A 27254-nucleotide genomic window follows, 5' to 3' on the forward strand; every position below is an offset into this window, starting at 1 on the left:
ACTATAAAATAAACAATGAAATATAACCCGTTAGAGAATTACAACCTCTGTGTCTGGTAAGAGCAGTGGCGTATTTAGGGCTCTCTTGGGCTCAAGCCCCCTCCGAAATAAATTTGTTATATACACAACTTCATTAAAATTTGTTGGCACACAAAAGGAAAAATGTATGTCCTTATTCACGTGTTGTGCATAGCCCTCCCGAAACAAAATCTTAAATACTCACTGCGTAAGAGATACTAAATTTTGAGATAGATCATTTTAGGTGGTCTGTGGGAAGATCTGAGAGCAGGAAAACAAATTATTGCATGGAATATAGTAATCAACGTATGGGTCAATATTACATCGCCCGCTCAAGTTGGTATTCTTACGCAATCACAAATACTGGTACTACTTTCAACCATGAGAACAAACAGCTAAGCAAACAAATCTTCCTTTATACACATACTTTTATTTATTAACGCGACTGTTCCGTCCCTCCTGCTTTGCTCTGACCTGACTCAGTATAAGGTTGGGAAGGTGGGCGATAAGTGAGCTTAAGGCTTTTTGATAATTTAACCCCCACTTTTTTTCAATTTCAGTGAAGAAGTTGAAGACGATTAAGAATATTAAAAAATCCGTTTCCAAATCTTTTCTTACAGACCAAAAATCTTCTTCGTGGGTGCCTTAGGAATACCTTAGCTCACCAATTAGATGTTGTAGAATTGTTGAATGGGAAACATGCAGACACCGATCAAGGAAGAAGTGGGGAGATTGTTGAGTTGAATTTTAGTTTAACGTCCCTTTTAGCAGCGAGGCTATATGAAACGTGGATCTACTGATTGACGTCGAATCCGAACCGCATGAGCTTCCGCCCAGAATCCAACCCGGGTCTCCCACGCCAAAGGTGCGTACGCTAACCGCTTAGCTACGAAGGAGCTCCAAGTGGGAAGATTGTGCAAGAAACGATACGATGCAGTGTGGTGTCACACTGAATATGACAGAGGATCGAAACAGATGGAGGACAGAAAGTTCGAAAACCCGACCCCAGTTAGCTGGCGAAAAGTTAGAATTTGATCACGAATGGATCGAACACTTAAGTTCATATCAATACAAGATATGTGCATATTTATGTCTGAATCTGGTAATTTCAAATTTTATTGTCCATAATCGTTTGCACAAGGAGGGTTAAAACCAGGTAACCTTCTTTGCATAAGCCCTGTTAGCGAAATCAATTTTTGATATCCAAATTTTATGCCTCGCAGCGATACTTCTTGTTCCATAGACTAGCAAATTTAGGAGTAACAAATAAAAGAAAAAAAATACATTACTTACGTTGAGGATCGAAACCTTCTATGAAGTCAGGACATCGAGCATAAGCTATTTCACCAGCTGGTGTATCATTCCAACAGGACCACGTGTCGAAAACTCTGCTGCAGTACAACGCTCCTGTAGGAGACAAAACAAACGTTATAATAAGAAATTGGTTTGACATTGAGTTGAACTTTCTTAAGCTCTTATAACAATCTTTTCTAATTACTTGCTCTATAACATCACAGTTTCATGCTTCACTTCTCGGTAAGCTGCACAGAGACAACAAGGAGCAGGCAAGAAAGGTGGCGTTGAGAAAGGACAGTGGTAACCAGTGTTTCTTTCAGAAAAGATGTTTCGAGGCACACTTAATATTCGGAGGAGCACATATTATTTTCATACGGTACTGTTCTATTTATTATTATATTATAAACATATTATTTTGGTTTGCTCCGGCACTTTCAGAGCTCCACGGGGCAGTAACCCCCAAAAAGCATGTCTGGAAGAAACACTGGTGGTGTTCCACAAACAGAACAGAAGACAGACAGACAGATAGACAAACAGAAGAATGTTGGCGTCGTAGTTCATAGTTTTGCAGCCATACTTCTCGTGGATGCGTGACTATTCTTATATTGCCAAAACTTGTTTCATTCCATTCGTATACCTCGTTCTCTCCTTTTCTATCTTCCACCCGTTCTCTGTGTTCTTTCATTGACTACAAACGCTTGGTTCTACAGTCAGTGACAAAAGTTCTTTCTGTTTAATGCAATTAGTTTCGTAAATAACTTCAGAATGGAAAGACAATTTGAGTACTCTTTTCACTAAATTAAAAAGAGAGTAATTTTCTGTACGTTCCAGCAATACCACCGATACCCCTAAAATAAATTTTACCAAACAAATAGAACTTTTGCCGCTGACTGTACATCGTACAATGACCAGTTGAAAATAACTACCTAACAACATCAATATTTGCTTCATTGAAAATACATTAAGCAAAAAAGCTCGAAATACCAATAAGTAAGAATAAAATTATTACTGAGACCGAAAGATATTTATGCAGCATGGTGCGATAATACACCGACAAACTGAAGTAGGTGATAATAGACTTAAAACTAAGAAAAACACATGAACTGAACATAGGTCGAAAGCGGCAGCGTTTTACGACACGCTCGGGAGAGTAATACTCTCGGAAGTGTTTTTTTTCGCGCGCTACTCTAGGCAGCTGTTTTACGCGCTACCCTAGCCAGCTATTTTAAGTTGGTCACAAAATTTATATCATGGAGTACAAGGGGAAGAAAACAAGCCCTGCGGGGCTTCTAACCCGTTCCTACTATTACTACTACTACTACTACTACTACTACTATTACTCATCCTATTATTACTACTACTACTTCTCATCCTCCTATTACTACTACAACTACTACTACTACACAAAAGTAAGTAAATCATTCTTTTTAGTATTATTTTCATGCTATTTTAGTGAAAAGAACTATTACGAACATGTAAAAAAAGAAATAAAAAACTTTCTTTGGGCCGGGTTTGAACCCACGCCAAAAGTAATTTTAATCCGTTTCACTAACACACTCGACCACGAAGGCCAACAGAAGCATGCGTTTGATTTCTGCTATATGTATGCTACGTGGCAAGACACGGATAACACCAACCAATCAGAAACCTGTACTCCCCTGTACACTTAGTTCCTACTTCCGGGAGCATTACTCTCCCGAGCTAGTCGTAGCGTTTTACCGTGAAAGGTGTTTAAAAACCTGACATAATGCCAAATATGTCGTGAATGCGGAAAGATATCGGTGTTGAGTGGTCAAAAGGTTATACAAAAAGTCGACCCTCACAAATGCAATGGCATAACGACGAGAGTGGAGAGGTTGCTGCGTAACGGGAATCTCAACAGATTGGGAATACATGTGTGAATTCTCCATCTGCCTGTAAGGATCCCTGTGTTATGGTGGTTGCTCCACTACCATGGGCACGTCGTTGTAATTTCAGGCCGACTTTCTGTATAATCTTTTGACCCAACAGCGCATATCTATCCACCTGCACGAAATATTTGGCATTATATCAGTGCCCTTGCCGGTTTTTCAAGGCTTCTCGTAGAAACCGTGCCACTTTCGAGCCATGTTCCTTTCCTTTCCTTTCCTTTCCTTTCCTTTCCTTTCCTTTCCTTTCCTTTCCTTTCCTTTCCTTTCCTTTCCTTTCCTTTCCTTTCCTTTCCGTTTCTTTTTTCTTTTTTTTTGTTTAATATCATGTCTATTATCACCTCCTTTAGTTTGTTGGTGCATTATCGCACAACCCTGTGTATGGTTAATAATTCATAAGAAAGGAGAAATCTTTCAGTTTAACGTCCCACGATTATGCTCTTCTAGTCTAAGGGAGACGAATGATTAAGGCAAGTGAATGATAATTTAAAACTTGGTGGAGTGAGAATGTAGGAGGAAACGGGAGTACTGCGGAGAAAACTCACGGACACGATGTTGTCCGCCACAATGTTACTTGGTCGGGTCGGAGTCGAACTAGGAACCTCACGCACCGGAGGCAAGCTCTCTAGCTCTGAGCCACAGTAGCCCCCTCATAAGAAAAAAGAGTTGCTACTTTGAAGTAACAATCAGGGCTTTCTACAGGAGGGCTTAGGGTACAGATTGTACCCATCAGATTACTTTCGGAGGCATCGATAATTTCAGGGGGTGGTACCGGGGACAAACCACGTGCAGCTAGAGAATTTTCCCCAGGGCATTTCTCTCTTCGAGCTCCATTTCTTTTGAGATACAAGTATTTTATTTATTTATTTATTTATTCATTTGTAATTTTACTTTCACTGTTTATTCAACACCGGGAGAAATCTAAAAGCACCACGATTACGTTCTTCAGGCTAAGGAAGACGATGATTAAGCAAGTAAATGATGATGGAAGAAAACAGAAATCTGTTAAATAAATACAATTCTGTGATAAAGTAAGTATCATTCGATGCCTAAAATGGCTACCATCTTAAAATAATAACGGCCATTTCTGTAAAATAAGTTTCAATAATTATGACCTTAGCATGTTAGCATTTATGAAAGCGAACTATTCGATATAAAGAACCTTAAAACCAGTCTAGTGTATTATTTCTCTTATATTATTTTTCTATGCTGGAAATATCCGCCATTTTGAATCATCTTTTAAAAATAAAGACTACAATATTTATAAATTTGAAATTTGTATTGCTAAGAAACGTAGTATTCGATACGAAGATCTTCGAACTTGAAAATAAAGTATATTTTTCCGATTTCTACATCTGATCTGTTAGGAACATAATATTCGATAAGCAGATCTTTGTTCGTAATCGGTTTAGTGTAGTGTTATACAATAAGTGTTTTTTTATGTCTGAAATATACATCATCTTGTAAATATGGCGGTAATTTTGAATATGAACTTCTATAATTAGAATTTTAGTGGTAGAGTTTTTACCTCTGGTGCATGGCGTTCTTGGTTCGATTCTCGCTCGCAACAAGTGACCTCAACACTGCTAAAAAGAATATAGTAAATGATAGGAAGATCATTGAAATTAATCCAGTGTATTAATTCTGTAATATAATTAGCGTTCTTCGAACCTGGTACGCTTGATATATGTCACATTAAAAGATGATAGTCCCAGACTAGTGGCTAGCGTTTGTGCATTTAGTACACATCGTCTTGGCTTCAGTGCAAGCTGGGAGAGCATAGTAAACATTTAATTTTACAATTAGATATTCATTTTCATTTATCATTCGTCCAAATTAGCCTAAAGTGTATAAGCACTGACGTCAAACTTTAAAAAAATCATTGTAGTAATATGCGACATCTGATCGAAACTTTATGCCCTTGAGTTCCTGGTCCAGGGGCCATAGTTTCGGCCCAGGGATGCATAGGAACACCCTCAGGTGTCCTAGGATCACCTAGGGTCACCTTGGGTACTTCTGTCAAAATCTAGTCTTAGGCTATTTGAGAAAGCGTTATTCCCTGTAGCGAACGCGGCCAAAGTGGCTATTCAGTAATTTTACTTTCACCAGATGTGTAAATCATACTGTGAGCCAGTCAGGGTTTCCAGGTCTTTTTGCCAGGTCCAGGTGTGTAATAACAGAGTTCCAATACTCTGAACAAACCATCTTGCAAGCAGCTGTTTCTTGCTACAATCCCTTTGCCTGGCAACACGTATTTTCTTTTTGTCCTTCCTTTTGAAATCTTTTAAACAGCAGGCGGTCTATTGTTCCGAAATGCAGCAAATACGCTCGAGCCGACGTTTTCTCCGCTTTTTTTTTTTAAATTGCTTTCGCGTTTATGATTAGCCATCTACATTTAAATACATGGTCAGCGTATTCCAAGAGTACGCATGAGCAATAAACACGCTTTGCGATCGCCTCAAATAGCCGGGTACTTAGGGGTTGAGCCTATATATCCTTGCCAAAACAAGAGCCATTGACCCCAATGACATAATACCACGTAATCAGGTCACGTGACATCGCTCAATCAAGCAGAAAACAGTTAGATCAGATGGCCCCATTACTACTCCCATTTCTTTTTTTTCACCGGTAGTTATAGTAGTATTCTACCATTCCCGGTCCAAGATATAACATATCCGTGCGGTATCGGTTCTGAATAAATATCAGAAAACTGACTCTTGCTACGAATTACTTTTTTTTTTTCAACTATGCCAATCCGTGTTGAAACAGGAAATTGTAATTTTTATCTCTTCCGGTTTGAATAGGGGAATACTGGTTCAAATGAAACTTAATCTTAAGAAGCTGAATGAATACCAAGAAGTTACTTCTCGTATTTCTTACCGAAAGTTGCTCTATTGAAATCGTAAGTTTCAGTGGATTTAGTAGAGAAAGAAGGTTGCAGACAGAATATATTATTGAGACGTTGAATTATTTGCAGAAAACAACTTCTCGCTATCTATTACCGCTATTCTCTCTCTACGTCGATCAATGTTAAAACCGGAAATCGTCTAGTTTTACCATTTCCAATATAAAGAGGTTTAAGGGAGAAGAAAAGATTAACTCTATTCTTGGGTCGTTGACTCGATTTTTTTAAAAAATAGTTTCACACTTTCTCTAATCATTTTCGATCTAATACCTTGGAAAACAAACGTAAAAATTAAAAAAAAAAGAACCTTTTGCAATCAGGGCTGTGCGATATCTTGATATCGAAAATCGACATCGACAGAATATCGAAATAGAAAAATATCAAAATATCGATATAATGACGAGTAGAATTTTTCGACATCAATATTTCGGTATTTGAAAATGATCAATCGATCGATATATTGAATCATCTCAAGCTCAACTTGCAATTACACACCCTACTTAAAATTTTGATCATCAAATAAATGATAATGTATAATCCACCGTCGTACACAGGTCAAGCACTGAATCTCATATCCTTTTAGGACAAGCGTGATTTGTGTGTCCTATATCATAAGACGACGTTACTTTGCACCACACCTAAGAAATTTTAAAGGAGACCGCATGTAACTTACAAACGTAATGATTTAGAACACTGTATTTTAAACATATAATAGCGAGATATATAATGTAGTGGGGCCGCAAATTCGCAAACTATTTTTTGCGAATAATTATTTCTTTTTTTTACATTTTTAAAACTGCAACAGAATTCGTATTTCATTTACTTCTTTTAAAATACAAATTCGTGTTGAGTGTTCTTTTTTTTCCTAGCTGGAAACCAGACATCCTGTCTGCCTTCACCGAGTTCCCCCTTTCTGACCTGTAGGTCAACAGCAGTTAAGATAAACATTCTCCCCTTCTGGTTCGATACAGAAGCTTAGTTTTTTTTTCTATATTGATGTAGTCTTTTAACAAGTTAGATTATTATTATTAGTGGTAGAATACTGTTAAGAAAACCCATATAGTTTGTGTATCTTTAAAATGTCATTTTTGCTTCTGAAAGAAGATTCTTTTTCGTTCTTCAGAACATTAAATATATATGTGTGTCTTTGGTCGAAAACAAGTAAGATAAACTATTGAAGGGTCTTGAGTTCATTATGTATAAAACCTTTCAAGTTTATTACTTGAAATCTTTTATGTTTAGTATATGTTTATAGTTTAAGATACTATTTGTACCATTCTCTGTAATATCTCGATGTAATATCATTCTTCCAGAGAAAGGGGCTCACACACCTAAACTCAAGGACTACACATCACACGCACACGCATGCGCACACACAAAATCTTATCTTTTGCCTGGCTCCGCCCAAGGCACCTTGTTCTAGCCAATCTAGATGTTAATGGCATGGCTCGTTCCAATAGTTAGTCGCTCCACCCCTCAGAGTGGAACTCTTCCGAGGTCATCTGCACCCGAAATCGTGTGCAAAGCCAATAATCTTTCTTTTCAGGATACTGGTCCCCCTCGGGCTCCGCCCTAGGTACTTTTTAGATCTCCACGCATGCTCAACCTCTGACCTTACGGTCCTCGTGCAACGTTTGCTCACGTTACTATTTTGCACACAGACCGTAAATTGGTGCCGCTTGCACCTCCGACCGAGGCCCTTAAAAACGCATGTTTTGGCCTCTCTCGTCGGACAACGTCCCTCTCCTGAACCCCTCAGAGACGTGCAGACTACGAGGAGTACGCAATTCGTTAGGCACGTTTCAGTTCAGGAACTTATCACGAAGAAGTCTCTAGTTGTCCATCCTTCTGCCTTCGACCTCTCTGCCTCTACGGAGGCCTGCCTACTCAATCTCTTGGTTACCTACCTCACTACCTTGGTTTACCCAGTACTTGGCAATCTGTTTCCGAAAGCTCGATGGCTCAGCCAGGGTTCTCCCATAATTGCTGGTCGGCTTAGGAAACTGACGGTCAAAGTACTACCCTACCTAATCCTCACAGTAACTTGGCAATCTGTTTCTGAAAGCAAGATGGCTCAGCCAGGGTTCTCCCATAATTGCTGGTCTGCTTAGGAAACTGACGGCTAAAGTTACTTCCTTCCGAACTTGGCAATCTACTTCCGCAAGTTTCGCTTCAGCCCGGACTCGCTCCAGAAACTGCTGGCAAGCTTAGGAAGTTGACGGCTAAAGTTCTGTCGCACCCCTATTTGATGTGTGTTTTGACAGACTCTAAGTTTATTGCTTAGCTGGCCTAAAACGCACCGGTAATCAAATAGTTACTCCCTGTTTGATGTCTGTTCGCAGACCGGTAGATCAAACGGTAAACCCTTACACCTTCCTTGTTTGATGTCTGTTCGCAGACCGGTAGATCAAACGGTAACCTTAATTCCTTCTGGTAACCAACTTTGTTTGATGTCTGCCTAGCAGACCGGTAGATCAAACGGTAACCTTTACACCTACCCTGTTTGATGTCTGTTCGCAGACCGGTAGATCAAACGGTAACCTGTTCCTAACCTCTGGTAGCCTACCCTATTTGATGTCTGTTCGCAGACCGGTAGATCAAATAGTATACCTCTTACCTACCACCCACTAGGACTGATTCGTGCCCTCCCAGTCTAGTGCAGTTTTGTTTTATGTTGTGAAAAGTGCTACAGTCAAGTTTGTTTGTTTATCAGTGATTTTTAGTGAGTTATTTTTACTACCTATTGGAACGTCGCCACGTAAGTTAAAACTCTTTTATATATAGACACAGTACTTACACTATCGCCCCGGCTCTGGTTCTTGTAATTTGCTTAGAGCCAATAAATTGCAGGCTTACTGCAAGGAACATATTTGTCGAGTTTTGTTTCAAGAGATATCCCAAAGGATTGTTGGTTATCAAACCTTAATCAGGATAACGATTCCATTGTTTCCATTAGAAGATAAGTCTTGGCCACGGCCAACGCTACCGTGTAATACTAAGATTCTTCAGACTGTTTTGTTAGCTGAGTTCCTGTTTCCAGTATAACTTTGCCGCTCGAGTTATAGTTGGTGTTTCGCAGAAACTTTGGTTGACTAATTAGAAGTATTTTGGTAAATTACAAAACTCTCTTGTGTGGGTGCCGGTCTACGCAAACGCATACCGCCGGCCCGCCACATAATTTGGTGTCAGCTTTGTGGGATATCTTGAACATCTCTAGGATATCTTGAACAACCTAGGATATCTTGAACAACCTAGGATATCGTGAACTTTTTGCACAGCCTTAGGATATCAGGAATAATCGTGACATCGTAAACTTTGATTCCAGTTTAAGTTATTTAAGTGAACTGTGTTTTGTGCATGTGCATTTTGCATGTGTGATATTTATTGTGTGCTGAAAGTTTTTCCATCTGTTTAACTTTCATTCCATCCTCCTTGGCGGAAGCGAAAAAGGGAAAAGGACGCTTTTGTTGTTTGACTGGCCATCAATCAGCAAAACATCCTGCTCACTGTATCGTGACGCCAAACGCACATTAGTGATTTTCGTTCATTAGTGTTTAAATAAATGCAGTGCATTTTAGTGTTGAAATTAGGCATTTAAAGCCCCATACAGGTGATAAACCCATCGTAAATTTAGATTTAGTTAGGTTAAGTGAGAAATTCCTCTCAGAAACCATTATTGCTCAAACCTTCGAGTTTTCGCAAATCTAAGAGGTCCATTCATTTATTTAATTTGTTGTTTCCACGTAGAAACGTAATTTGAATTTTTAATCATGGCAGAAGCTGACGGAAGTAACGTACAGCCAGAATATGTTAAAGTTTCTCAAGCAATTCAAGTTATTGCAGAACCATTTACAGGAGATCGTTCTAAGTTGAGGCAATTTATTGATAGTTGTGAAATTGCTCAAGGGTTAGTTAACCCCCGTGATAAGCCTGTATTATTGAAGTTTATTAAGTCGAAAATTTTAGGAGAACCTAGAAATCGTATTTTAGTTAGATTGAACGTAGATACTTGGGAAGCAGTTAAGACAATTTTAGAAGAGAATTATGCTACACATAGATCTATTGATTATTATGCTTGTTTATTGTTTTCTGCCAGGCAAGGCAAAAATGAGGGTATTAGCTCATGGGCTAGCAAGTTAGATACAATTCGAGCTGATCTGAAAGCTGCTGCTTCGAAAATTTGTCGTGAAACTGAAAGAGCTGGTGCTCATTCACTTATTGATCATTTGACAAAAGCATCTTTTGTCCAGGGAATTAGCGATCCCCGCATTCAAACAGTAATTCGTGGTAAAAGTACAGAAGATGATAGTTTCGCTCAATTAGTAGATTTCGCTCTAGTTGAAGAGTCGCACATATTGTCTCAGAGACGAAAGCCATTAGATTCTAAGAATGAAGATAGGGCAAATTCTTCAAATCATAACCATAAGTCAGAGAAGAAAGGAAATAGGAAATTTTCCCTGAAAAAGCATTCTGAAAGTAAATCTAGAGATTCTCATAACTCTTCTCATTCCCGTAAGGATAGTAGAAATTTTAAGAAAAAGGTTCATTGTTTAGAAGATTGTGATCATTCAGTAGACACGCATGAAGAACCGCATGATAAACATTGTAGTGAAAACAGTGATAAATTTGAGGATTCCAATTCTTGTTGTGCTTTACGTTGTACACACTCCTATCATTGTCGTGAAAAGCGTACCCATACTTGTGCGAAGAAACGCATCCATGTTTGTACCCGGCAGAACCTTAGTTCTCCGCACCGCCAAACGCGCAGTCCTTCTCCGCGTAGTTCTCGTTGCCGCAAAACGCGAAGCCGTTCCCCGCGTCGCATTCAGCGTCGCCCAGCGCGAGATCCTTCTCCGCGCCGTCCTCAATGTCATCGCCCAGCGTGTGCTCATTCTCCGCGTCGCACTCAGCGTCGCCGATCGCATAGTCATTCTCCGCGTCGCACTCAGCAACGCCCAGCGCGTAGTCCTTCGCAGCGTCGCCCAGTGTATGTGTGTCCTCAGCGCCGTACACCGCGCAAACCTTCTCCGCGACCAAAACCGAACAATGTCTCACCGCGTCGTCATCCCGCCTTTGACACGCATGATTGTGAATTGAAAGAGAAATGCCGTGCTGACCATAGCACCAAGCCAAAACCTTGTAGCAAGAATAAGTCTTTATGTTGTTTATCGAAACACAACTCCTCCAGAGTTAAATTAGAGAAACGTTTTGATAGTAATAGAAATCAGAATGATAATGTTAAGAAGATTTTCCTTTGTTCCACTGAACAAACGAGTGATAATTGTACGAAGGTGTCCCCACCTCAGAAACCTGATCGAAATTCTGTTAAGTCTGATACAATTGGACGTTACGCCCAATTATGCGAATGTTCCACTAAGAGTATAATCGATGAAAAGGGTAAAATTAAAGTACGAATGATGGATTTAAATAAGAATTACGAAATGTTATTAGATTCAGGCTCAGATCTATCGCTTATTAAGTATAGCCATTTACGTGAGTCAATGTTGAGAAAGATACATAGATGTGACTCCACTCCAGTGCATGGATTCAATAATTTTCATGCCCATACTTTAGGTACATTAGATCTTAGATTAGAAATAGGCAAGAATAGAGTGACTCATACTTTTCATGTAATGCGTAGTGACTTATTACCTCCTAATGTAGCCGGCATAATAGGCAGAGATTTTCTTCTTGAACATCATTGTGTAATTTCGTATGACGGACAAGCCGAATTGAAAATTGATGTAGGAACTAAAGTAAAGATCCCAGCACGTACTGAAAAGCTAATTGAAGTTAAGACTGAAAATAATGGGATAGGATTTTTGTCCAAACGTACTTTGGCAGACGGTGTATTCCTGCCAGACGCTATAGTTAAAGCATCCGATAACAAATGTGTTACTAGCATTTTGAATTTGACTGAAAATGAGGTAGACGTACAAATTCCTCCAATCTCTTTAGATTTTGAACCACTTCTTGATATGACAATATCTCATAGTGTTTATGCATTGAGCAAATCTGACAATGCAAGCCAAACTAAAGGGTTAAAATCGCGTTTAGAATTACTTAGGCAGAACTTGCGATTAGACCATTTGAATCCAGAAGAGAAAGCGTTAATACTGTCGCATTGTGAAGAATATCATGATTTATTTTATTTAGAGGGAGACAAACTCTCCTATACTGATGTGATTGAACATAGCATCCCCATTCATCCCGACAAACGAGGTACAGTCGTGACTCAGAAACCGTACCGTATTCCCGAGGTACATAAGGCAGAAGTACAAAATCAAATCGACAAGATGTTAGATGAAGGTATAATTTCCCCAAGCAAGAGTCCTTGGAATTTTCCGATATTAATAGTGCCGAAAAAGATGGATGCATCAGGCAAACCTAAGATTCGTATATGTTTAGATTTTCGTAGGCTTAATCAGATTACTATTGGAGATAGCTTTCCTTTACCGAATATTACAGAAATACTGGATCAGTTAGGGCAATCGAAATACTTTACGACCTTGGATTTAGCCAGTTCGTACCAACAGATTAGAATTAAACCTGAAGACCGTAGTAAGACCGCCTTCAGTACACCATATGGTCATTACGAGTATAATCGCATGAGCTTTGGATTATGCGGTGCCCCCGCAACATTTCAGAGAATGATGAATATTGTTCTATCCGGATTGCAAGGATTAAAGTGTTTTTCGTATTTAGACGATTGTTGTATCTATAGTAGAGACTTAAAGGACCATATGTCAAGATTGAAACTTGTATTTGATAGGTTTCGAACCTACAACCTCAAACTTCAGCCTGATAAGTGTGAATTTCTTAAAAAAGAAGTAACATATTTAGGACATCAAATAACAGATCAAGGTCTGAAGCCAGACCCTCGCTTAATTGAGAAAGTGTTACATTTTCCGCATCCGAAAAATGTCAAGCAATTGCGTGGATTTTTAGGATTAAGTTCTTATTACCGTAGATTTATTGAAGGCTATAGCAATATAGCCAAACCTCTCACTCTTTTGTTAAAGAAAGATGTTCCATTCAAGTGGGAGACTAAACAAGAACTAGCGTTCCAAACTTTGAAGGAAAAATTGACATCACCACCTCTCCTTCAATATCCTGACATGAGCCGTCCCTTTATTATTACCTGTGACGCCTCAGAAGTCGCAATTGGAGCTATCTTGTCTCAGGGCCAAATTGGTCAAGACAAACCAATCGCTTACGCTAGTAGTACACTAAATAATGCTGAAAGAAATTACTCCACAACCGAACGTGAATTACTTGCGATAGTTTGGGCTGCCAAACTATTCCGCCCATACATCTTTGGAAAGGAAACCACCTTTGTGACTGATCATAAACCTTTGCTTTGGGTGTTTAGTGTAAAAGATCCTAGTAGTAGACTTTTAAGATGGAGAATTAAGTTAGAAGAATATAATTATAAGATTGTTTATAAAGCAGGTGTCCGTAATACCAATGCTGATGCATTGAGTCGTATTGCATATTTAGACCCCGATTCAGAAGGTCAACCTTCTACCCTTGACGAAGAAACAAAGAGTAGGATTTTGAAAGAGTTTCACAACCTTCCTACCGGTGGACACCAAGGTATTCATCGAACTATAGCTAAAATCAAATCGTACTTAGAATTGAACAATATCGATCCAAAATCGTGGAAAAGACTAAACACCGATGTCGAAGAATACATAAAGAAATGTGAGTCGTGTCAAAAGAACAAACTCACCCAACCTAATGTCAAACTTCCTATGGTTTTGACCACCACTCCTGATGTAGTATTTGAGAAATGCGCTTTAGATCTTGTAGGGCCGTTTCCTGAGAGTTCTCTCGGAAACAAATACATCTTAACATGCCAAGATGAATTATCGAAATATTTAGTGACCATTCCCCTACAGCAACAAGATGCAGAAACCGTAGCTGAAGCCTTTGTGACGAAATTTGTTTGTGTTTTCGGTATACCCCAAACCATTTTAACCGATCAAGAAACTAATTTTATGAGCGATACCTTTAAGAAAATGTGTCGCATGTTCCAGATTAGGAAACTACATACTAGTGCATTCCACCCTCAAACTAACTTCGTTGAAAGAGTTCATAGATCTCTTGCTGAGTATCTGAGGCATTATGTGTCTGAAAACCAACTGGACTGGGACGTCTGGTTGCCATACGCTGCTTTTGCTTATAATACAACTCCGCATTCAGTAACTAACTATACTTCACACGAGTTGATGTTTGGCCGGATGGCTAACATCCCTGGTATATTACAGAAACAAACTACCGACATTAATTAGGCGTATGATGATTACATCAAAACCCTAAAGCAGAAGCTTCAGAACAGTTACGAGTTAGCTAGATCAAAACTGAAACAAGCTAAGGTTAAAAACAAGGAACAATATGATAAGACCGCCTCTCATAAAGAACAATTGTTTAAAGCAGGCGATCAAGTGTTACTTAAAGATGAATCTGTTCGAAGAGGACGATCCAAGAAATTGGGTTCACAGTGGATCGGTCCATACAAAGTAGTTAAAGTTAAAGGTGTTAATTGTACTATTGCTAATCGAAGAAAAACATTTGTAGTTCATGCTAATAGGTTAAAGTTATATTATTAGTAGATCATATTAGTAGACTTTATTAGTAAGTAGTGTAGTTTCCATTTTTGTTCGCAGCCATCATGAGACACCCTCTCTCCTTGTCTGCCTGCTTGATTATATATATATAAAAAAAACTTTTGGTTATATGTTCTGGGCATTCTCATCTAGAACTTTAATTAAGTGTAAACACCCGAAAACTCCACAAGGTTGAGCAAAACAAAAAATATATACATGGTGAAAAACCAAAGAGGAATATTTAATTAACTTCATACATTTAATCTAAAAATTCTAATTTTGGTATTTCCGATGTTAATTATCAATGACTCTTATTTAATTATTTACGATAATTAAATCAGATGTCATTTCATATGTTAATTATTATCAAATAGTCTTTTGAAAACTATTCATGACACTGTGTTGTCTATTAAACGTAGTCAATACTTGTAGTCAAACATTTATGAAATTCCATGTTATACATTAATAAAAACATCTAGATCCATTGTTTTCATCAATCAGAAAATTCTTGGTTATGTTATTAGTTTACCTTTGACTGATGGTTTAAGATTTAATATGTATAAATTAATTCCATTTCCAACTGAGCTTAAAGACAATAAGTATTTCTTTATACAGCCTCAAAATCCGTATTTGATTATTGAAGTATCGAAACAATATTATGGTAAAATTGATGAACATATGTTTAATACTTGTAAGGAATTAACTTCATTTTCAAGGGTTTGCAAACAAACATTTCCGTTAAAACCTACACATAGTAATGAAGACTGTGAAGTAAAACTTATTGATTTTGTTAAATCAATTCCAGCAGATTGTAACAAACGTATAGTAGAATTAAGAAATATTTTATGGATTTCATTAGATAATAATGAATGGCTATTTGCTTCGCCATTCCCAGAAAAATTAACAATAGTTTGTGGAAATGATGTGTCGAAAACTGTTTTGATTCATAAAACTGGAAAATTAACTTTAGATAAAAACTGTAAAGCTTATGGTCCAAATTCCTTAATCAGTTCTCAGGAAATATATGTAAGTAACAGTACAAGTAAAGATTTGCTTCCACTACTAAATGATAGCATTGATTGTTGTATATTCTCAAACTCAAAGATCAATATTAAGAATATGGAATTTACTTTGCCGTTAAATCATATCATACACAAAGTTACAGATTTACAATATGCCAGCCATCGTGTTGAGGATGTTGAAAAATTAATTAATGAACAAGAATGGCAGATAAGACAAAGTAATCATGTATTTTCTTATTCTATTTTGACTTATATAATCATGTTTACTATTCTGATATTTCTTTGTGTGTATTGTAGTTTTAAGTTTAATTGTTGTAGACATAGGAATAAATGGTGTAATTCAGACTGTATCAGAACCATATGTTTTAAGCCAACAATCATTGCAGGTGTACAATCAAATAGTCCAGCTCTTAATGCTACTTATCGAGCTGCTTCTGGTGAAATAACTTTTAACGAGGAATCACAAGAGGATGATTCACCTCATCTCAATCAGAGAGTTACTAGGTCCAGGAACTATCGTTAAAATTTAATTTTGGAATTTTTTTTTTACTTTGATTGTAGTTAGTACGAAAAATTTTTGCCTTACAGTTAAAATCTAAATTTTTGGCTTACAGTTAAAATTTTTCTTTCCCTAGGAGGAAGGACTGTAGTGGGGCCGCAAATTCGCAAACTATTTTTTGCGAATAATTATTTCTTTTTTTTACATTTTTAAAACTGCAACAGAATTCGTATTTCATTTACTTCTTTTAAAATACAAATTCGTGTTGAGTGTTCTTTTTTTTCCTAGCTGGAAACCAGACATCCTGTCTGCCTTCACCGAGTTCCCCCTTTCTGACCTGTAGGTCAACAGCAGTTAAGATAAACATTCTCCCCTTCTGGTTCGATACAGAAGCTTAGTTTTTTTTTCTATATTGATGTAGTCTTTTAACAAGTTAGATTATTATTATTAGTGGTAGAATACTGTTAAGAAAACCCATATAGTTTGTGTATCTTTAAAATGTCATTTTTGCTTCTGAAAGAAGATTCTTTTTCGTTCTTCAGAACATTAAATATATATGTGTGTCTTTGGTCGAAAACAAGTAAGATAAACTATTGAAGGGTCTTGAGTTCATTATGTATAAAACCTTTCAAGTTTATTACTTGAAATCTTTTATGTTTAGTATATGTTTATAGTTTAAGATACTATTTGTACCATTCTCTGTAATATCTCGATGTAATATCATTCTTCCAGAGAAAGGGGCTCACACACCTAAACTCAAGGACTACACATCACACGCACACGCATGCGCACACACAAAATCTTATCTTTTGCCTGGCTCCGCCCAAGGCACCTTGTTCTAGCCAATCTAGATGTTAATGGCATGGCTCGTTCCAATAGTTAGTCGCTCCACCCCTCAGAGTGGAACTCTTCCGAGGTCATCTGCACCCGAAATCGTGTGCAAAGCCAATAATCTTTCTTTTCAGGATACTGGTCCCCCTCGGGCTCCGCCCTAGGTACTTTTTAGATCTCCACGCATGCTCAACCTCTGACCTTACGGTCCTCGTGCAACGTTTGCTCACGTTACTATTTTGCACACAGACCGTAAATTGGTGCCGCTTGCACCTCCGACCGAGGCCCTTAAAAACGCATGTTTTGGCCTCTCTCGTCGGACAACGTCCCTCTCCTGAACCCCTCAGAGACGTGCAGACTACGAGGAGTACGCAATTCGTTAGGCACGTTTCAGTTCAGGAACTTATCACGAAGAAGTCTCTAGTTGTCCATCCTTCTGCCTTCGACCTCTCTGCCTCTACGGAGGCCTGCCTACTCAATCTCTTGGTTACCTACCTCACTACCTTGGTTTACCCAGTACTTGGCAATCTGTTTCCGAAAGCTCGATGGCTCAGCCAGGGTTCTCCCATAATTGCTGGTCGGCTTAGGAAACTGACGGTCAAAGTACTACCCTACCTAATCCTCACAGTAACTTGGCAATCTGTTTCTGAAAGCAAGATGGCTCAGCCAGGGTTCTCCCATAATTGCTGGTCTGCTTAGGAAACTGACGGCTAAAGTTACTTCCTTCCGAACTTGGCAATCTACTTCCGCAAGTTTCGCTTCAGCCCGGACTCGCTCCAGAAACTGCTGGCAAGCTTAGGAAGTTGACGGCTAAAGTTCTGTCGCACCCCTATTTGATGTGTGTTTTGACAGACTCTAAGTTTATTGCTTAGCTGGCCTAAAACGCACCGGTAATCAAATAGTTACTCCCTGTTTGATGTCTGTTCGCAGACCGGTAGATCAAACGGTAAACCCTTACACCTTCCTTGTTTGATGTCTGTTCGCAGACCGGTAGATCAAACGGTAACCTTAATTCCTTCTGGTAACCAACTTTGTTTGATGTCTGCCTAGCAGACCGGTAGATCAAACGGTAACCTTTACACCTACCCTGTTTGATGTCTGTTCGCAGACCGGTAGATCAAACGGTAACCTGTTCCTAACCTCTGGTAGCCTACCCTATTTGATGTCTGTTCGCAGACCGGTAGATCAAATAGTATACCTCTTACCTACCACCCACTAGGACTGATTCGTGCCCTCCCAGTCTAGTGCAGTTTTGTTTTATGTTGTGAAAAGTGCTACAGTCAAGTTTGTTTGTTTATCAGTGATTTTTAGTGAGTTATTTTTACTACCTATTGGAACGTCGCCACGTAAGTTAAAACTCTTTTATATATAGACACAGTACTTACACTATCGCCCCGGCTCTGGTTCTTGTAATTTGCTTAGAGCCAATAAATTGCAGGCTTACTGCAAGGAACATATTTGTCGAGTTTTGTTTCAAGAGATATCCCAAAGGATTGTTGGTTATCAAACCTTAATCAGGATAACGATTCCATTGTTTCCATTAGAAGATAAGTCTTGGCCACGGCCAACGCTACCGTGTAATACTAAGATTCTTCAGACTGTTTTGTTAGCTGAGTTCCTGTTTCCAGTATAACTTTGCCGCTCGAGTTATAGTTGGTGTTTCGCAGAAACTTTGGTTGACTAATTAGAAGTATTTTGGTAAATTACAAAACTCTCTTGTGTGGGTGCCGGTCTACGCAAACGCATACCGCCGGCCCGCCACAATAAGGAAAATATTTGTGGAAGTGCATAAACATTCAGTATGACCATAGTTATTGAAATATAAACTTTGGTTCAAAGTAATTCCATGTGTAACACACACACACACACACACATATATATATATATATATATATATATATATATATATATATATATATATATATATATATATATATATATATATATATATATATATATATATATATATATGTTCAACAAATGAACATAATGTTTCTGTGCAATGTTTTCCCTTCAGTATTTATACATTTCACTTCCTACACAAAATTGCATGCAGTCTATAAATATTGTCAGTATCAGTACTTAGTATGAATTATCGACATTTGTAAAGAAAATTATGTATTTCCTGGTACCGGTACAGGAACCGCATTCTGATAGTTTAACATATACTCCACAAAAATGCCAACTCAGGAACACAAAAGAATCCAGGTGAACTGATTTTCCTTTTTTGCTCTTTATATCCGAGAATATCATTCCAAACGTAATCAGTGGAATATTTACGGGGTTTAGAACTTCCAGGTTGAAGCCCACCCAAATTGCATTCTTTCTTTCTTTCTTTCTTTTTTAATCTAATATTAGTCATTCCTATGCGTATAAGCTTCAAGCCCCACCTCCAAAAAAGAGTCTAGTGCTTTCTTAAAAACTAAGCTTTTCTGAGTGAAGCCTGTCTCAAACTAATTATCTGGATCCACCACTGTTCGTAATTTATTTTCCAACAAGAAATTCATTCCGCCATCTACCTAAATAGGAAATCTATCTACAGTTAGAAGGCAGGAGGTACCAGCAGTAGTAATTTCCTATTTAAGGGGTTACTTTGGACCGTTGCAAAGTAACCCCGATTAGAGGCTAAAGCCGACTTCTCGCAGTTTTATCTTTTCTTATGACTTTAAAACGTTTCACACTTCAATTTCAACTTTTGTTTCAAATTCCCATTGTATTCTACGAAACAGATTTAACTTTGACAGAAATTCTTGTAGGTGATATCTTTCAAATTTTTTGGCCTTTTCACTGACTACTTTCCATACCTATACAACAACAAACCCTCTGTGTAATTAGCACCGGCACAAATCTATCTTCAACACTAGGGGGGATGGGTAAGACCGTTCCCATAATCTCTCTCTTTTTTTTTTTAGCGATGTTCAAAATATTTATGATGTTGAAAAACAATGCTGTTAGAGGATCAGGGGAGCAGAGTTATCTTCAACATTGGGAGGCGGGCAGACTCGAGGCTTATTCTGGAGGAACATAAATTTCATCTCACTTTCTTTTGTGGCAATCGGACACAAATCATCACATTTCTCCCCCCCCCCCAAAAAAAAAACACTTTTGAAATCAGATTATTGGGAGGATAGTTCCCCTCAATTCCAAGATTAGAGGGGACATGTCCTCCTCATTCTCCCCAGAACTTGCGCCAGTGCTAATATGTGAAGTTTCTGAATGTCCCTTTTGGTTTATGAAATTCCTAAATGCGTTTAAAAAGTTTTTTCGAAGGGGTATGGGGTTAAATAGCAGTGTTTTGGATGTATACTATTCTTGTTCTCATCAATTAAACTGAATTTGCATACATTTATAAAATTTTAGTTTCGCTTCTAATTTCGTTGGAAAATAAAAAATTCCTTCTTGTATAGGTACTTTTCCAAGTTTTACTCTTTAATCCATCTCTTATGACACTGGTGGTGCTTGGATTGAAAAGTATCGTTCTCTTCATCTCGTAGGCTACATGACACGTCCACTCTATTGCGCTGAAATTTGAAGACTCTCCCATCGGGAATCGAACCGGAATCTCGTGTTCCAAAGGCACACAAACTAGTTGCTGGACCAATGAGAAGAACAACATATCCCTCATCTTCAGCTCCCTAAAGGGGCTATGGTTAAATCAAAAATCACCATTGTATAGCCTCTGAATTGTATAGCACCTCTATAATAATTAAACTAGGCTTCTTACAGGATTAAATCACAATTTAATAAGTTTTACTTCCGTAAGCAGAAATTTCGTAGACATTAAATAGAGCAGACTAGACCATCACTCAAACGAGACACTTATGTACGGTGTCGAAACAATATCGGGATAAAAATCAAGGATCTTATAAAATAGAGGATCTGCCCTTACAGCAAAATCTTGAAGCCATACATCACAGTTTCACTACCCCTACTCTGCCCACTCCACCCAATAAGATTGCAATATTTTGAGCCAACAATCATGGTGGAAACAAAAGTAGCCAATCAGACGATGGTGAAAACGAGAGTAGCCAATCACACTTGTCGATGCTCGGTTGTTTTTTGGCTTCATTAATTTAATAGGATAAAGATACATATCGCCAGATCCTCTATTTTATAAAATCCTTGATAAAAACAGACTCATAGCGGAGCTGACAATGAAAACGACTTATTTCCTGGAAGATAAGATACACGATTAAAGAAAGTGTAGTTAACAAGAGTCCACGGTACTTCCTTAATACTCAAGGTAGAAAACACTCACAGTTCGTGGTTCCATGGTGTAATGGTTAGCACTCTGGCCTTTGAATCCAGTGATCCGAGTTCAAATCTCGGTGGAACCTTGAATGTTATTTTCTTCTTACCGAAATTTGTATTCAGCTCTTACTGATGATACATTGTTGCTTGTTAACAAAATCATCTTCTTAAAGTAAGCTGATTCAATTTCATCATATAATAGAAATTTATGATTATTTTTAAAATAATGTATTTTCTGAGGTGAACAAGTATTCACATTCTTTCTCTCGCAGAGATTATCATCGTTAGAAGTATAATACTACTAATAATAATTTTATGGGTTTGTGCAATATTCAATAAGATGATATTTTGACGTATAACAGAATTTTCGCTACCACAAAATGTTCACTAATACAGCTGGTTTTATATTTATCATCAAAAAAGAGTCTTTGGGTGTTCACTACCTAAGCAACTATCTTATTCCTTAATCAGGAGCGTCATTTCAGATTTTGCTTGAGGGGGAAACCCCTCGATATAAGTAAAATTTCGCGTTTTTCACTCATTTGATAAAATCTATATAAATCTCAAACTCATGGGGAGGGGAAATGCCCCTCCCTGCCTCCCTTAATGACGCCCCTGACCTTAATCCGTTTACATGCTAAATATTTGAAGTAATATCCCTACGGCAATTATAAATAGTTGACATACTTTTCGTTATACAAATAAAATTCAATAAATAATGTTTACATTCTAATAATATCCATGCAAAATAAACCATTATTACAAAATTAAAACAAACCGCAGTCGGTAGGATTCGAACCTACGCTCCCAGAGGGAATCTGATTTCTAGTCAGACGCCTTAACCACTCGGCCACGACTGCTTACTTAAGTGGTTAACTGAAACATAAAGAAATTGAGGAATGTTAAGTAAAAGATAGTTTTCTTCACGGAAAGCAACTTAGCGTGTGTAATAGACGAAGGAGTTTGGATTTGACTCAGATTAAATTATAATAATAAAAGTAGATAACAGTAATTCTGAATTACAAACTCATTTATATTACGTATACCGCATATATTCTAATTATTTATTACGACTTATTATTATTAATTATATTATTATTATTATTATTATTATTATTATTATTATTAATAATAATAATAATAATAATAATAATAATAATAGACTTCCAAACTCTGCTAAACATAAGTATCGGAAGTCTCATTAAATGGTGGGAGCCGCAGTGGCTCAGTGGTAGCCGGTGGGTGTAGCCGAGCGGTCTGAAGCGTTAGCTGATGATCGCCAGGTGAAGCCAATTGGGGGTTCGAGTCACTCTGTAGTAGCAAGGGTGGAATTTTAACTGTCCTCGGTGTTTCTGTGTTCGTGTCCCTGTCGTGTCTAGTAGTCCTGAAAAGTGGTTGAAGTAGAAAAAAAGTCAGGAAGTTTTTTAAAAAACAAAAAAAGTGGTAGAGCGTTCACCTCCGGTGCTTGGGGTCCCTGCTTCGATCCCAACTCGGGTCGTGTGGACTTTGTGGTGGACAAACACCGTGCTCGCTGTTTTCTCGGGGTTATCTCGTTTCCTCCTACTTTCTTCATTTCTCATTATCACCGTCTCCTTTAGCCTAACCGGCATAACCGTGGGACGTTAAACTTAAAGAATTCATTTCATTTTTTCTCATTAAACGGTTCTCTACGTCCGCTGACAGTTCTCAGAGCAAAAATATTAAGAAATACCGATAAGTTGTTTTTTTAATTTTTTTTTCAATTGATTCATCGTGCCAAGAATAGCTTCCATCCCCTGTGCTAAACTTTCATTCAAATCAAAAGCGAATAATCTGTAAGGAAATAAAGTGTTCACTGTATTTTAAAACAAGCAAAATGGGTAGCCTATATTCCCACGTTGCTTCATGCATTCAATGAGGGCGATCTGGATAATCGCCTCCAACTTTGTGAATGGATTTGAGATAATCAACAGTTGACTGATTTCATTATTTGGTCTAATGAGGCGACTTTGAAATTGAAATGGAACTATCAATCGCCACAATGTGTGTACTGGGCAAGAGATAATTTCTATGTTATAGAAGAACGTACTGTTGATCTTCCTGGGTTATCAGTGTGCTGAAGGTATGTTTGTCAGAGGAACTTGTCGGACCATTCTTTTTTAAACGAACAGTGACATGTGTAGAGTACTTTAAGATGTTAGAGATAAAAGACTGTGTACCCAAATGGAGATTATTTGAACAAGACGGCGCACCGCCACACTTCTATCGGGAGGTGCGGCAATTCCTGGGTGAAATATTTGTTGAAAGGTTGATAGGCTGACGAGGAAGTCCTGAGTATCCACACACATCTCCCGATCTAACGCCATTAGACTTAGAGAAACGCTGAAGAACATTGTCTACGCCGCAAAACAAGCTATGCTGAATGTCATGAGAGAAGAAGCGATTCAGACTGGTTGTGAGTCGATACCATTCTAAACCATTTTTTTATGTCTATAAATGGTTTCTTTTATGTCTATAAATCTACGTACCTAGTTAAATTAAGTAGGTTCCACTGTTATTTTCCTTTTCAACATTAAGGTCATATGAGAAGAGACTCTACAGCTTAACGTCGAATCACAATCACATGAACTCTTACCAGAAATCAAGCTCTCACACTTGAGCCACAAGGAGCTCTTATTGAAATCTGTTATTTTTCATAGTTCACTATTAGTTGTAATACAGATAAAGTTTTTATCCATCTTCTGTGGATTCAAATGCTTAGATGATTTTCGTCGATGAAACATAATTGAAGACTGTCATTATAAGATTATCTGTAGTAAACTTGACATCACATTGTTAATTAGTATGGACTGACGTCTTTTGTGCACATAATCAATTCAATTATGTTGTTAGTAACGATTGTTGGTTGCAATCACGGGTAAAGTGGATCAAAAAAGTAGGGGGACGCAAGATATCACTTCGTCTCCTGTGCTTATCTTTTCCCATCGTATTTTTAGGGAGTGAAAGTACGCTATATAGGTATATCTCTGGAAGTTGGGAAACGGCGTTCTAACGCGTTCTCTTTATTTTACCCCTGGTTGCAATGTTGACTACTATAGAACAAAAACGGTAATAGACAACAAAATCCAGTTTTTGGAATCGATTCAGTGTCTCAGTAGCGGATTTAAGAATCTTACGGTCTTAGACAATTTACGCCCGAGGTATTATTAGTTGAGTATAGGTCACTAATGGTACTTTTTCAACACCGTACGAAGGACATTAACTTGTGCTTTGCAAACACACTGGAACAATTGGAGTTTAACACATCCAGGGGAAGGAGGGAAGGAATTTAAAACATCCAGAGGAAGACTGTCATTATAAGATCATCTGTAATAAAAGTTGGAAGGCACCTCATTGTTAATTATTGTGGACTGATGTCTTTTGTGCACATAATCGATTCAATTATGTTGTTAGTAACAATTTTTGGTTGCAAGTTTCATCACCAAAGAACAAAAACGGTAATATGAAACGACCAAGGGCACCGATTTATCTGTAAGTTTAGGGGGGCATTCAGATACAGAAGGTATATATATGAGGATTTTAAGACAAATTGCATTCAAATTATGCCAAATATTGTATATTTATAAATACAATAGGGGCCCAAATGAGCTTTGGGGGCCCGGATCGGCGCCCTTGGGAACGACATTCTGTTTTCGGATCGATTCAACGTCTTAGTACAGAATTAGGAATAGTGCTGCCATAGGCAATTTACGGACGGAAGCCCCTTGTCCGCCACTACATCACCCGGTGATAATTGGTCCGCTATTGAAGTTGTTCCAAATGTAGACTTTTTTTTTTTTTTTTTTTTTTTTTAATGCGGTCTTAGATAATTTACCTTGTTTGCCTAGTCGGAAATTCAACGTTCCAGTGTCTCAAGAATCAATTCCATCTTCAGCCTTACCCAGGGCTTCCAGATGTCCCGATTTAGCCGGGACAATCTTGGATTTACAACAATTATCCCCTCTCCTTCCCCTGGATGTTTTAAACTCCAATTGTTCCAGTGTGTTTGCAAAGCACAAGTTAATGTCCTTCGTACGGTGTTGAAAAAGTACCATTAGTGACCTATACTCAACTAATAATACCTCGGGCGTAAATTGTCTAAGACCGTAAGATTCTTAAATCCGCTACTGAGACACTGAATCGATTCCAAAAACTGGATTTTGTTGTCTATTACCGTTTTTGTTCTATAGTAGTCAACATTGCAACCAGGGGTAAAATAAAGAGAACGCGTTAGAACGCCGTTTCCCAACTTCCAGAGATATACCTATATAGCGTACTTTCACTCCCTAAAAATACGATGGGAAAAGATAAGCACGGGAGACGAAGTGATATCTTGCGCCCCCCTACTTTTTTGATCCACTTTACCCGTGATTGCAACCAACAATCGTTACTAACAACATAATTGAATTGACTATGTGCACAAAAGACGTCAGTCCATACTAATTAACAATGTGATGTCAAGTTTACTACAGATAATCTTATAATGACAGTCTTCAATTATGTTTCATCGACGAAAATCATCTAAGCATTTGAATCCACAGAAGATGGATGAAAACTTTATCTGTATTACAACTAATAGTGAACTATGAAACATAACAGATTTCAATAAGAGCTCCTTGTGGCTCAGGTGTCAGAGCTTGATTTCTGGTAAGAGTTCATGTGATTGTGATTCGACGTTAAGCTGTAGAGTCTCTTCTCATATGACCTTAATGTTGAAAAGGCAAATAACAGTGAAACCTACTTAATTTAATTAGGTAGATTTATAAACAAGGAAAAAATCTTTCCTCCGGGCCGGATTTGAACCAGCGACCTATGGATTACTGTTTCTTATCAAGCACCTACAGTCCACCGCTCTACCAACTGAGCTACCAGAGGAAGCTGCTGTGTGCATTTATGATTTCTACTTTCTAGAAGTGCTACTTGCTTATCTTTCGTTCTACGGATTTTATCGTTCCACGGTTCCTGTTTCCCATCCAGTGTGACCACCGCTAGTATTTTTGTACTAGATTTAGTATCTTTTCTAATATTTTAGTGTTCTAATACGTTCGCCAAGAAATCTAGTACTTTTCTCATCCTCTCCTTTGCTTATAAATACATTCGTGAGAGAAAAAGATATCTCATGAAAATTTAGCAATGTACGAAAATTTTTACTGTTCCTGGTAACTTTTTCGTGCTTTTTCTGCAGCTGTGGTATTTACAAGAGCGGAAGTGGGACATAGGTGCCGTCCGGTAGGCCGTCCAACTAACAAATACCACAGTAAACAATATTATATATTTGGTGGTCCGTGTAAACAGTAGGCTATTAAGAAATTAAAATTCGATTTTCTCAATAAGCTCATTTTATGATATTTCTTGTTTTCTCCCGACATCCTGTATAGTCATACTTGTGTTAGTTTAGTGGTTTTACAGTGAGTTCTAACACGACAATTAAGTAGGGATTCCGCCAGGATTATTAGTTTCGGGATGTAAAGTCATATTTGGGAAGGTGTAAGTGGTTTGTACAGTTTCTATCGAATTTTGACTTTTAAAAGTGAAAGTCGGGGGTACTTTCAAGAATGTGGGGGTCATTCCCACGCCCACAGGGGAGAGGAAGCTGCTGAAAACATTCTAATAAAATATTAATATAGTAACATGTCACAAATATTGTGAAACGGGAGCAGATAAAATTTTCGTACTTTTTCCACGCATCTATTACTTTTTTCTTTATAGGTTAGTACGAAATATTTTCGCTGGGTTGTCACAATGTTCCCGTCTTTAGAGCAACAGTATCTAACAGTAAAAAGAGATCATTAGTGGAGTGGATTATACCAGTGGCGTACGCAAGGGTGATGAGAGATTTAAACTCCCTGTTGAGCAAGATATTTTGTTAAAATATACATTAAGTTGAGATGTACTTTT

General features: G+C 38.0%; 1 protein-coding gene and 3 non-coding genes across 4 annotated transcripts in view; 1 reads left to right on the forward strand and 3 right to left on the reverse strand.

Annotated features, from left to right (window-relative positions):
* The window catches only part of LOC145668951 (calcitonin gene-related peptide type 1 receptor-like), a 201309-nt gene that overhangs the window by 64243 nt on the left and 109812 nt on the right, over nucleotides 1–27254 (reverse strand). Inside the window, exon 3 of the mRNA XM_081737242.1 lies at nucleotides 1312–1425. Within this exon, the coding sequence (XP_081593368.1) occupies nucleotides 1312–1425 (114 nt within the window). The remainder of the gene's footprint in view (nucleotides 1–1311; nucleotides 1426–27254) is intronic.
* Nucleotides 21353–21424, forward strand: TRNAQ-UUG (transfer RNA glutamine (anticodon UUG)). The gene has a single exon. It is a non-coding gene; the product is annotated as a tRNA-Gln (tRNA).
* Nucleotides 22117–22198, reverse strand: TRNAS-AGA (transfer RNA serine (anticodon AGA)). Its single transcript has one exon. It is a non-coding gene; the product is annotated as a tRNA-Ser (tRNA).
* On the reverse strand, nucleotides 26139–26231 carry TRNAY-GUA (transfer RNA tyrosine (anticodon GUA)). The gene is made up of 2 exons: nucleotides 26195–26231; nucleotides 26139–26174 (listed from the first exon to the last, which is right to left on the reverse strand). It is a non-coding gene; the product is annotated as a tRNA-Tyr (tRNA).

This window comes from Thermobia domestica, chromosome 13, assembly GCF_964235325.1.
Source record: "Thermobia domestica chromosome 13, izTheDome1.hap1.1, whole genome shotgun sequence".
Lineage (NCBI taxonomy): Eukaryota > Metazoa > Arthropoda > Insecta > Zygentoma > Lepismatidae > Thermobia > Thermobia domestica.